The 13,137-nt window shown below is 42.3% G+C and overlaps 1 protein-coding gene across 1 annotated transcript; it reads right to left on the reverse strand.

The window, feature by feature from the left end:
• Nucleotides 1-1,006: 1,006 nt before the first annotated feature.
• LOC143323503 (up-regulator of cell proliferation-like) lies at nucleotides 1,007-7,694 on the reverse strand. Its single transcript, XM_076735379.1, has 4 exons — nucleotides 7,622-7,694; nucleotides 7,312-7,388; nucleotides 6,846-6,908; nucleotides 1,007-6,298 (listed from the first exon to the last, which is right to left on the reverse strand). Exons 2-4 carry the CDS (start codon nucleotides 7,343-7,345, stop codon nucleotides 1,623-1,625), a joined length of 4,773 nt encoding a protein of 1,590 aa, XP_076591494.1. The 5' UTR covers nucleotides 7,346-7,388; nucleotides 7,622-7,694; the 3' UTR covers nucleotides 1,007-1,622.
• Nucleotides 7,695-13,137: the final 5,443 nt, after the last annotated feature.

Here is a 13,137-nt window from a genome sequence, read left to right on the forward strand (position 1 = left end):
TCAGCTGACACGAGCATGTTGGTTGTTAGACTTCATTTACAGGTCCGCTGACTTTTTATTTGAATAACACATACATCTCTTTAAAATATTTGTATTTATTAATTTAGTAATTATTAGAAATGCATCCGTGAAAATTTTACAGAAGAGTAACATTATCATTAACATCATCATCACAATCATAAAATCATCATGAGCACTATCTGTTATAATCGAGTCATGTTAAAATAAAGAAACTGTTTAAAAATGATAAAACGAATAGTGACATTTAGCCCAAAAAATGGGCATCCATCATCATCATCATCATCATTATGCACACAAGGAATAATGTAAATAAACTCATTGTTAATCATGAAATAAAAAGAGAAAAACATGAAGGAAAAAGATAAATCTGACATGAAGGAACTGATTCCAGTTTTTTTTTTTCTTGTGCCTTCAACATGTCGCATCACATGTGCAGCAAAGTTTTCACATTCATCAGCTGCTTCTGTCCCTCATTTAAGCATCAACCAAGAAATTATTTCCATCAAAATAAATGTGTGATGTACAGACCGTTATCAAGCTGACTTTTTATTTGAATAACACATACATCTCTTTAAAATATTTGTATTTATTAATTTAGTAATTATTAGAAATGCATCCGTGAAAATTTTACAGAAGAGTAACATTATCATTAACATCATCATCACAATCATAAAATCATCATGAGCACTATCTGTTATAATCGAGTCATGTTAAAATAAAGAAACTGTTTAAAAATGATAAAACGAATAGTGACATTTAGCCCAAAAAATGGGCATCCATCATCATCATCATCATCATTATGCACACAAGGAATAATGTAAATAAACTCATTGTTAATCATGAAATAAAAAGAGAAAAACATGAAGGAAAAAGATAAATCTGACATGAAGGAACTGATTCCAGTTTTTTTTTTCTTGTGCCTTCAACATGTCGCATCACATGTGCAGCAAAGTTTTCACATTCATCAGCTGCTTCTGTCCCTCATTTAAGCATCAACCAAGAAATTATTTCCATCAAAATAAATGTGTGATGTACAGACCGTTATCAAGCACGTGTCAGTTTGTTTTTCTCTGTGGAAGACCTGCGCAGGCAACTATTAAAAATAAACATAAAACTGATAAATTAGTTACAAAACTCTCTCTTTAACTTCATTATTATACATCGGCCATTAAGTAACAAAGACATTTAAAAAAGGAAGAACGTAGTCACCAAAAAACAAAAACACTGTGTACAAAATGCTTTAAAAGTCTGACATGACATGAATATTTCCAGCTTTCTAACGTCTTTGCAGCTTCTTCAACCCATAATCATTTTTCTAAAAGTATCTGGAAGTCAGACGCTGAAAGAAGAATCAGCTGCTTCAACGTAATATTCATCCATTAAAGAAATAAAACACCTCATCCTGCAATCTGTCCAACTGAGATTAGCAGTTTCACAATATCTGGCAGGTTTTAAAGATCTCACATTAGCTGAAAAAATACTTTAAAACTCCTCGTCTTGCAGTGTGGTGACAGTATTGATCAGTCTTAATCATTCGGTTACATTTCCATTTGAAGAACTCCTTCATGTTTCATGTTTGGTGGGATTATAACATCGATCGTTCATTTAATGTTGAAGGCGTCTCTTAAGCCTTTCAGTGCTTGTTGCTTCGTGATGCTCGTCCAGGCCTCTGGAACATCAGCTGGCTTGGCGCTGTACTCTTTAGCAAATCTGTCATTGTACTGTACCAGGACATACTTCCAGTAGTCAGATGCCTCTATGGAGGGGTCCGGAGGAATGTGCCAGTCTGGGTAGTACGTGGTGTACTCCTTGTAAGGATGCCACTCCTGATTAGTGTCTTTGTTTCTGAAGGCATGTTCACTGTGCACAGATGTTGTACACAGTGTTTCAACCAGCTTATGAGTATCGATTTTCCTACATCTACCAAGACCTTGTGGCCGATGAACAGATGCGTGGTGTAGCTTATGTTCTTTGCCTCCAGCCTCACAAGGAACTTTACAAAATGGACATTTTTGTCCACAGCCAAACACCCGCCTGAAAAGCTGATCTTGTGGTTTGTTTGGAAGCTTGTTCAGAGTCTCAATGATGTTGTCCGAGCCGGAAAATTCCTCATGAAGCTGTTTATTTAAGTCTTCTATTGAGACCTTGAGGCTGTTGATGAATGGGTGGCATGTACTTTGGATTTGAAACAAGGTGCTTCTCTCAGCCTCCACGGACAGTGAGATGTCTCTAATCAGATATTTGCGCATCTTGGTGATGAGCTCCACAACGCTTCGCTGGTCATCAGGCAGCAGAGCACCATCCTTTGCTTTTGAAGCCCACTCTGTCGCTGCTTTTATTTTCTTCACTATGACCTCTAGATGCTTTTTTTTCAGTTTGCACAAAGTTCTGTCCTCTGACATTTTTTGCAAGATGTGCTGAAATATCCAGTCCTTGACATAAATCTCATACTGACTAATGTACTGGACAAAGCTTTTGAAGTCTTCCTTCTGCAGCAGCTCTCTCTGAATGTTGTACTGGAAGAAGGAGCGGGAGCTGTACTCTGCTGAATGGCAGCTCGTCACAATTTCATCCACAATGTCTATTCCCAGAGATCTGCGGATGTACTCCTCGACAGCAGGCTTGATACAACATCTGACAAAATCAGTCACTTTGCGTTGGCAGTGATCTCTCTGTTTGTATAAATCCAGGAAGTCTGATAAGTACTGAGGCTTGTACTTCTCCAGCTGATTTCGAGAGTCGTTGTCTGACAAGAATCTCTGGTGCATTTTGTGGAATTCCCTTGAGGCAATGCCACAGATGTGAAGCTTGAGGTCAATCTCAAACTGTGCAGTGGTATTGTAGCGCGTGTAGCCATGTTTCAGCTGTTCATCTATCTTTACCAGAAGATCCCTGGTGAAGGATTCATGGTAATCTTCATTTGTCTTTGCTTTATCGAGAACAGACCGTGTGGAAGTGTCAATGACGCTGTCGGCGAAGCTCTGCAGATCTCCCGTCCAAAGAAACCTCTTCATGAAGCAGTCTGTATGATTCAGTCTGGTCTTAAATTGGTCCTTACCAATCTCCTTCAGATCATCAACATTTTGCAATTTCTCGTTTACGTTCCGGTTTGAGAAGTTCCTCCTCAGTTGGTCGAGGATGCACGCGAACACGTCTCGTTCCTTCAGGCCAGGTAGGTTTTCAGTGGCTTTCACCCACATCTTCTGGAACTCTTGAGTCAGCTGTTCGTCTGACAGTCTGGAGTCTTTGCAGTCACTCAGCAGCTTCATGACCCGCTCTTCAATCACATCTCTGTACTTCCTCTGTATGTCCTGAGCCTTCTTCAAACCTATTTTTAGATCAAGGATGCAGTCCAGTTTAGTACACGCTGAATGTTTGATTTCATTTCCAATACTGCTGATGCTGTTGAAGAAGTCCGTTTTGTATTTCTCTATCAGATTCACGTGTCTGTCTTTCCTTTTGTAGTAGTCACAGAGCTTCTCCTTTATTATCGTTTGTTGGAGTTCTACTTTATCGGGCACCTCTGATTTTTTTGAAGCAACCAGTCTGTTCCAAGTGTCCGTCTGAGATTCGTTGTCAGTATTTAAGATTTCTAACTCTGCTTCCTTTAGCCAGGAGAGGATCTCTTTCCTGAACTCCCATTCCCACTGGCTGAACTCTTTGCAAAGATTGTTGTATGCATGAGCAACAAGAGTGTTTCTGAAGCTGAAGATGAAGTTCTCATATTTTACTGCTTTCCACAGACTTCTTATCCATTCCAGAAACTCTGGGATCTGTGAGACTTCATTGCTTCTGTTTCTTTTCAGTGTCACCAAAAGGTTTCTCTTGAAATCTGCGACAGCTTCACTGTAACCTGTGTTTACTGGTGCCATTGGCGGGGTCCCATGCCAGAGACCCGGGATGTTCCAGTTGTTTTGCTCCATGTCGTAGTCCAGCACATCAGTGAAGGCCTGTATGGAGGGCTGCCTCTCCATTTCAGCTGCAATTTGAGTCATTTCATTGAGCTGGTCCAAGAGATGTTTCCTTTCGGTCATGCTCTTTGCATGAGCTGAAACTCCAGAAACATTTTGGTGGACAAAATGGCAAACTGGCTTTTTCCCAATTTGTTTCATCCTCAAGAATGCATGAGCTGCAATTTGCAGGACATCTTTCATTTCTATGGCATTCTCCATGGCGATGTTGATGATGGTGACATCACTTAAACCAATGACAAAGGTTGCCAGCTGGTTGTCATGCTCATAACTGTCCTCTAGTTGTGCCAAATCAGGAGATTTTAGACCCTCTGTGTCAATGAGAACTATGAAGTCATAATTCAAGTCACTTTGTATATCCTCTCCAACTCTGAGGAACAGCATGAAAGCTCCTCTTGTGCATCTTCCACTGCTGACAGGAAACTGCACACCAAACATGGTGTTGAGGAGTGTTGACTTGCCGGTACTTTGAACACCCAACACAGTCACTACCAACAGTCTGCTCTTCTCTCCAGCTTTCTTGTGAAGCTCCATCAGCACATCTGTCACCCACCTCTCTGGGATGTTGGAAGCATCTCCATCCAGGAGCTCTAAAGGATATCCATCCAAGAGCATCTCAGCAGCCAAAGCAGGGAGATGAGACACTTCCTCAGCACGTTCTTCTGACTGCAAGGAAACCTCGTAGACGAGTCCCATCTCTCTCATGTAATGCTCTGTTCCTAAAGAGCTATCCAGCAAAGCCTGATCCAACTCTGCAATGAGTTTTGCGTCTTTCTTCTTGCATTGCTCTTTAAATTTGTTACGCAGCACGCTAAGTTTGTCCCGAGAATGTGCATTAAACTTGAATTTCATCGACTTGAGGAAAAAGTCTCTCTTCTCTTTGTCATTTGTGGACAAGGTTTCGATAAAACTCTTCATTCCTTTGGACAGTTTTTGTTTGCTTTGCTCCTCCCTAAGTTTTTGTTTTTCTGCCTGTAGCTGAGCTTTATACGCTTCAAGGCCGGACGTACTGGTGACCTTCATCCTGCATTCCTTCTTCTCTAACTGCGATAACTTCTTCCAGTTATCTCCTTGAAGAGGAAGTTGCTGTTTCTTGTAGTGTGAGATACTTCGCACCCCAATGCCATCCATGATCTCCTCAGCGACTTTCATTTGTTTGGCAGTTCTGTTTTCATCCACAGACAGACCGAGTTCAATGGCTTTGTCAACCATATTTACAATGCTTATTGTGGCTTTGACATCAAACAGGGATGTCTTGATGGCTGCACTGAGTTTGTTTGAAAACTCTGCTACATTTACTCTTGAGTCTTTGATTTTTACATTTGTCTGTGGTAAATTTAAATCCTTCCATGTTTTCTTGACAGACATCATATCCTCTTTATTATTCTCTGCCTTGAAATTAACAACCAAGAACAGCTTGGAGCCCACGTCTTGAAGAGAAGTCAGAATCCTGTGCTCATTTTCTTCAACTTTGTCCAGGAATACAAAGGTCGCAGTTGACACTTGAAGAAGAAAAGTGAACTCCGCGAGTGATTCATAAATGTCACCTCGCAAATTGGCTAAGGCAACTGGTTCTGGAAATATGTCAAGATTTTCTCTTCCACAAGGAAGGAACCAGCAAACCTCTACCAAACCATTTGCAATCCTCCGGTTCAGTGATCCTCCTTCCATATCTCTGTGTATGAAGATATTGTGATTCTGCTGGCCACGGCTGAGAACATGATTCAGAATCTGGGACTTGGATAAACTGCAGTTTTTCAGCCTCACAAAGGAATAGAATGGAATATTTGCTTGGACAATGTTGTCTTCAACAAAGCCTCTTGATTCAGACAAAGCGTGTGGACGCCACTCTTTGACGATGTCCCTCAGAGCCCACAGCATCAGCGTACACTGGCTGTTATTGCCGTGGGGCAACATGAATGGGACAGAAAACTGGCACATTGACATCTTGAGGGCAATTTCCTGTTGCAAGAAGCTGTCAGCACAAAGAAAGAGCGCCACGATGAGGTCGAGAGGGTGAACCTTCTTATCATCTGCACCATGATCTGCAGTGTAAAGGTCCAGGTCAAAGAGATCATTGTTTTCATCATGACTGTTTGATAATTGACTGTTTGATAATTGTGTGATGTTCCTGCATTCGGCATTGATTTTAAATAGTTTTCTGAGGAAACACCATGGTATTTCCTCCACTGATAAAACAGCTTCTTCATATATGCTCTTTCTGTTGATCTCCAAGAGCGACTGAAGCGAGAGCTTGTTGGGATAAAACTTCTTCAGCCCAAGTTTGGACAGGAAGTTGAGTAGGACTGTCAAAGAGAAAGATCACTTTTAGACAGAAACAGCAGGTCAGTGGAGCTGTTTATGCTACGCTAATCATCTCCCAGCCATAGTTTCATACACAACAAAATGACAAGAGTACGGTATTGATATCATCGTGTAATTGTATAATTGCAAAATGTTTAATTACTTCATTAACTACACCAAAGCTAATTTTGACTGTTATGCAAGTAGTAATTTAGTAAATTTTTAGTTTGCATTCACTGCTTCTACTAGACAAAACTGCACAGACACATCCTCACCAGCAGGTGTCACTGCTAACTCTTCTGTTCATCAGTGTTAAACGTTGCAGTGAAGAATGAACAGTAACACAGCAGTGATTAAACAAAGAACCGCACACTGAAGACTGTGACTGCAGTTTGTGAGAACAAACACACCTGCATCATGTAATCAAGTTAAATATCCACCTTTCCAATGACAGTTATCTGTTCTATCTTTGACTTAATAAAAAACTAAACTCTATCCTTCCAAAATTGCATTTGTGTGCGTCTAAAAGCAGTCTAAAATGGAGTTTACCTGCAGGCTCTTGTCCGTTTGTGTTCATTGTAGGCGTGGTCTGACTCCCCTCAGCTTTAAAACCTCGGGACAACAATAAATATAATATCTTTAGTTTCAACCAACCACCGCTATTTTCACAGAAACAAGAACATTGCATTCATGGTAATTCATTGCAGATCAGTTCCAGACCATCCAATCAGGTCAATGAAAACACAGAGTATCCTCAGTCTGTCATTGGTTGGATACCGAGATGTGCAGTTTCAGTGTGAAGCAGTTGACAAACTGTAAGTAACTGCAGTATGCTGTGATGGTGAAGGTGTTTTATTACCCAATATCTCAATCATTATTGTTGAATAATGGCTTGAACATAGATAAAGTGATAGTTAAAAAATATATGCTATTTACATTTTGCATAACTGTAGACTGCAACATGCTACATGAAACGACGTTTGTTTGCAGGTATGTATTCTCAGTAGGAGCGTACCTGCAGGCTCTTGTTCTGTGTTCACTGTAGACATGGTCTGACCTCTCCATGAACTCCCCGTAACCGTGCTTTAACACCTGGAGGGAAAATAAATGCAAGTTACTTCATTTCATTTCAAACGTTGTGTTCATGAAGACTCATTGCAGATCAGTTCAGATCAATCGAAACATCTTCCGTCATCGACTGGATACAGTTTTGTCTTCTTTCAGTTAAAGCACCAACTGTAAGTAAAAGTAATATATTTGGACGATTCAGACCGAATACAAAAGAGTAAAATAGTTCCAGTGAATAACGTTTTGGTGTAGCTCACCTGACATCGGGCAGCAGGAGGCTGAGGCCGTCTGTGTCAGCTCTGGTTTTTATGCTGCACGTAGAAACCGAAAGAGCTCCGGACACCAGAACAACTGGTTTCTATAGTTTATGTTGTTCTTTGCTCCCTGCAAACTTAATGAGATGTCAGTAACTTGTCACACCCCCATAATTCCTCCAGCTCCTCCAACCACACAGTTTACATTAGACATCGAGGCTAAACAGATTTCTATGCTGCTTCTTGTTCATTGTAATTAAATCAAAATGACCCTCACAGTCAGCGTGTAACTGCAGGCAGATTCCACACTTCAGTGTGCTTCTGGCTGCTTGTTTTTGTTTATTTAGAAAAATCTGAGATGTGATGTGAACTGACCATCACTGTTATTGATAAAAAATGATGGCAGTTTAAAGTCTTTTGTTATAATGATGAAGATTTACTCAATTTTCTTAATTTAATTCCCTTAATTTGCTCTTTTGATTCACTTGCTTGTTTCTTGGGTCTGTATTTGTTGTAGAAGCATTGAGGCTGTTTTCTTCATTTGCTTTCTTCTCGTCTGCTCGCTTGCTGTCTGCATGCGGGCATGTTTCTGTGAGCACGTCATCGCCCTTCAAGTACAGATCAAAAGCATCATCAGCTTCCTGTAACAGTAAGAAATGTGACCGAGCAGGTGTTCGCACTCAGCGCCAACCGGTTCATCAGAATTTACTGACATATTTCTTCTTCACTTCCTTGAAGCTGCCGGGAATCCTCGTCTGTCAGCTGGACCGATGTGCCTCTCGCATGCTCTTCAAATGCATCATCAGCACACTGTGAAAGGACTAATCATTCTTCGTGCCTTGGTTTCAGAGCAGGCTGGTCTGGTTTTCTGTGTTACTGTAAAGCAGTCCAGTCATCTCTCCTACAAGATCCAATACAGCATTTAACTAAACTCTACTGAGCGCACAGACACATTTAGAAACCAGTTCAGCTCCCATGATGATCAGTATCAGAGATTCTGTTAGACGGAAGTTTGTAGTGCAGCCATTTGCTCACTTTGGGTGTAAGAGGAGGCTTTTAGATCAGGAGGAAAGATGATCACAGCAGTTTGACAGCATGGAGCAGACAGTTTGAAACACGGGGCTGTGGACGGCGGCCTCACAGTTTAGAAATGAATGGAGGTCTAACAGGAAGCAGCAGATCTCTCTGGGCTCCACATGAATGCAGTTCTGCAGTGGAGCCACTGGAGGGCAGCGTCTTGCCTTCACTGAATGAAATGAACTTTGCTGTTTCCTCTTCGCTGTTCTGACAGTTGCTGATTGAATTCTCCAAAAAGTCCACCTGCGTTAGGGCCTGGAACCATTTCACAGTGTTCAAAACTGGAACTGGACAAATAAACATCTGATACTGAGGAATATAAACGGCTGAACACTGGCGACTGGTGATGATGCCTACAGAGGGTTACTTCATTTGATCTTCTCTGTACAGAATGATGTGTGTTTTCGCATCCATCTGCAGAAGAGAGGAAGATTCCCTGAGCTCACCTGAAATCTCGGTTTAACACCTGTACGTACCTGCAGGATTTCATGACATCACAACCAGCCTGGAAGCCAGACGTGGTCCAACATGCAACTTCTACACGTGTGATGTGGAAATGAGACACCTCCAGGTGTCAAACACTGAGAGTAAGACGCTGAAAAGGACCCTGTCAACCATTGTCTGTTTGGAAAAGATCAATGAGAACTGGCCTTCAGAAGGAGAAAACACGTGAGACATGTTTCACCTGTGTGATCTCCAGCCACTGACGTGCTGAAACTCCTTTTCTAACATGAAGCTTCGGCACTTTTAATATCTCCAGCATCAGAGTTCAATGAGACGCAGTCCAGACTGGTTCTGACAGATAAAGAGGAGAGCTGGATTGAATGTGAGGTTGCATATTGTGAGTAGTGTTAGTAATTATAGTCTTTTGCCAATTTAATTGCAGCGCTGTAATCTAAATGGGTTTACGGAGCAACACTCTAAATTAGCAGTTTTATAATTACCACTGAACCGCACGTATCTCACTGCATCCCCCACTTAATTACTAACAATTTGTCTGTGGAAGAGCTATTGTTAAGCTGCAGTCTAACAAGAAGTGATTAGAACAACAGACTTTGTTTTCGCTTCATTTCAGTTGTTCTTTCTGGAAAATCCACCAAACGTAAATCCAACAGCAGCAGGAAGCAACTCAGAGCGAGGCAGTATGGACACATGATGGGAGGTGCTGGGAGACTGTGAGGGACGGCATGGACACATGATGGGAGGTGCTGGGAGACTGTGAGGGACGGCATGGACACATGATGGGAGGTGCGGATGTAAGATGAGTGCATGCAAGCATGATTTGTGACATCACAATAATGACCCAATAAGCATCTTGCACACCTGTGATGGAGGAAACCTGCAGACACAAATTATAATTGAAAGCAGAGTATTTTCATGTATTTTGAAACAGATCTATAGGAGATTTTCGGAGGAGGGGCGAGATCAGTCTCTAAAAATCCAAGCATGAACTCAAACGAGGTCTCCTGCGTCACTGACTACAGAAAATAGACTTTTCAGTGCAGATGTAATTTGCTGTAAAGGAGCGTTAATTAGAAACACCTCAGCACATGTGGAGCTCACACCAAAACAAAACCGGTCAGACCGTCAGACGCCATTTTAACGCTGATGAGTTTCAGCCCAGACCTTCAGCCTCATCAGTTCCTCCCTGATGGAAAGAATATTCTAATCAGCTGAGCGGCGTCCATGTTTTTGGTTGATTAACGTGCTGTTTGAAGACACGATGATCTCTGCTGTGATGTTTCTCACACAGACCTTCCTTTAAAAACGAGCTTTCCTCTTATGAAGTTTGGTATAAATCTTCTGTCCTCGCCTCGTCTCAGTGATTCACTCGTTATCTGTCAGAGGAGATGTTCTCCATTTGGCTTCTTGGGCTTGAAATATGTGAGTGAACTGTGTATGTGTGTGTGTGTGCATCAGTGTGTGTCAGAGTGTGTGTGTCTGCATTATCCCGCTCTGTTGGCAAGACAGCCACAATAGAGCTGACTAATGCAGAAATAGACTGCAGGCTAAGCTTCTTCTCCACAAACGTCTTGAAAAGTGGAAAGCGTGGCCTCTTCCCTCAGTCCTCATATCTGCCTCCTCATCCGGTCACAAACAGACATCCACTGTACCCGCTAATCAGAGGCTAATTCTGATAACGCTAATAGAAACATTTATTTCGAGGGCTGTGTGTGTGTGTGTGTGTGTGTGTGTGTGTGTGTGTGTGTGTGTGTGTCTGGTGCTAATGGCTTCCTCAGACACAGCTCATTATGTTGGTATGAAGATAGAAAGAGACAGAGAGCCTCTAATGGCTCCGTCAGACCTGCATTCAAACACATTCACATCAAACATCGTCAGTGTTTGATTCAGCAGGACGACGTTGTTTGTCAGCGTTGTTTGTCACTTTGTCACAGGTTAATTAAGAGGATTGAAACCACTCTCACAGCCAGAAACACTACTATGGGTGAACTACGGGTTCAACAAAACACAACGTGTAAATATGTGAGCACTCGAGTCTCCAGTAAGCAGATTCTGTTACCTTTGGATGGAGCCAAAGGCGTCCCATCTTTATGCAATCATTTACCCAGACCTGCTGAAGTTAGAAAAACAGTTTGGCTCACGTTAGCAGGCTAACAGCTGCTGATATGCTAACATGGATGAATCGTGTTTATGAGCTGTCTTTGTCCTGTCTTGGACGTATTTACACTTTTCTGAGGTCAGACAATGATCTGATCCTCAGACTTTGGTTTCGGACCAAATACCAGCAAAACTTATGACATTCCCATCAGCCTCTGCTCTGCCGATAATTAGCAAATGTTAGCATGCTAACAAGCTAAACTGCAATGGCGAACATAGTGAGCTAAACGTTAGCATGTTACATTGTCATGTGAGCGTGGCGACGTCACCGTTTCGCTGCTGAGTCAACACTCTGCTTCCTCTGTTATCACTTATTAGAGATTTTTATTTCTTTATTATTAGAAATGCTGTAACGGTTTGACGCAGGCCTCGCTCGTGTGCCCCCTCCCCAGACCCCCGGCTGGTGATGGCAGATTATTCCACATCGAGGTGATTAGCACGGTGTGGTTTCAGTGCCGTCTGCAGCTGTCAAACAGCATTACAGCCGCCGGGGGCTCAGACAGACCAGAAACCCAACAGGAGACTCATCATTGATCTGTGGACGGGGTCACAACCTCCTCCTGCATCACTGATGGGTGGCGGGGGGGTGGGGGGGGTTTACATTAATTAACAGGAAGTCGTTTGGGGGAAGCCGTCCCGTGGCGATCAGGTTTTATGTGGTAAAACAGAGTCCCCCCTGTCTTTGTTAGGGACATGGATTTGAAGGGGGGGTGGGTGAGGGGGGAGGAGAGGGAGGGGGGAGGCAGAAGGAGGAGGGTGTAGGAGGGAGGGGCGATGAGTGGGGGGGGACATCTGCCACCGAGCGTGCCGGGTCAAAAGGCTTTTGTTGTGAAGGAGTGATGAGACAGATAGATGGACGATGTCACCAACCGCTGGTTTAATCAAGTGAGAGTGTCCCAGCGTGGAGCAACACACACACACACACACACACACACACCACACACACACACACATACCACACACACACACACACACATACCACACACACACACATACTACACACACTTACACACACACACACACACACACACAGTGACAAACTGATTCGTCATCTTATTGAATAATTGAGGCTGAACGGATTAAATGAGCAAAATGTGCATAAAAATGTGTCATTTATTTTGTTTCTGCTGGTGTGAAACAGACAGAGTGTCTTCTCGGTGCATCATGGGAAAATTGTGCCTCTCTGCGGCCTTTTAACGTCTTTTATTTTGCACTCCATCCGGATTATTTATAGACTGAGAAAGCGCAGTTTTGAACGGTGGCAGCTTCTCATCTCCCACTGTCACCTCGACCCGAATTCAATCACCAACCCCTGCCATGCCAGCGAACTGCGCATGCGTGGTCCCTAATTAAAGCAGCTGCGTCAAGCCAGAATGGCAGCGGAAGTTGTGCGGATTGACCTTCAAAATAAAACCCAACACAGGGCGTTAAACCGCAAACCAAGCCATCAAACTTAGTCACTCAGTTTTGTAGCTTTGTATAATAATAATAATAATAATAATAATATTAATAATGCTGCTGCAGTTTCCTCCTTGTGGCCTGACATGACAGCTCTGATGGGAAATTGAAATGCACGAGGATGGATGATGTGTTTCTGTGCACCAATGAACTGTGACAAAAGTTTCTACACCAAGAACTAGAAAAAAGAGAACAGTTTCCCTCCTTGAAATTTAGAAACTAAGCTGAAACGTCATTCTAACAACTGGAAATTAGTTAATTGACAGAAAATGAAACAATTACTGTTGCTATGATGAATTATGACAACTGGTGAATTGCTTAAGTGATTTACTGAGCAACAGCATCAGTATCTGAGTGCTATTTTA

This window comes from Chaetodon auriga, chromosome 1 (genome assembly GCF_051107435.1).
Source record: "Chaetodon auriga isolate fChaAug3 chromosome 1, fChaAug3.hap1, whole genome shotgun sequence".
Lineage (NCBI taxonomy): Eukaryota > Metazoa > Chordata > Actinopteri > Chaetodontiformes > Chaetodontidae > Chaetodon > Chaetodon auriga.

What these genes read in the sequence shown, in the direction of transcription:
- LOC143323503 (XM_076735379.1), bottom strand. Translation starts at nt 7,345, where the DNA reads ATGTCTACAGTGAACACAGAACAAGAGCCTGCAG. An exon ending in CACAGAACAAGAGCCTGCAG is followed by an intron (nt 6,909 to 7,311) that starts GTACGCTCCTAC and finishes TGTTGTCCCGAG; the next exon opens with GTTTTAAAGCTGAGGGGAGT. An exon ending in AAACGGACAAGAGCCTGCAG is followed by an intron (nt 6,299 to 6,845) that starts GTAAACTCCATT and finishes TCTCTTTGACAG; the next exon opens with TCCTACTCAACTTCCTGTCC.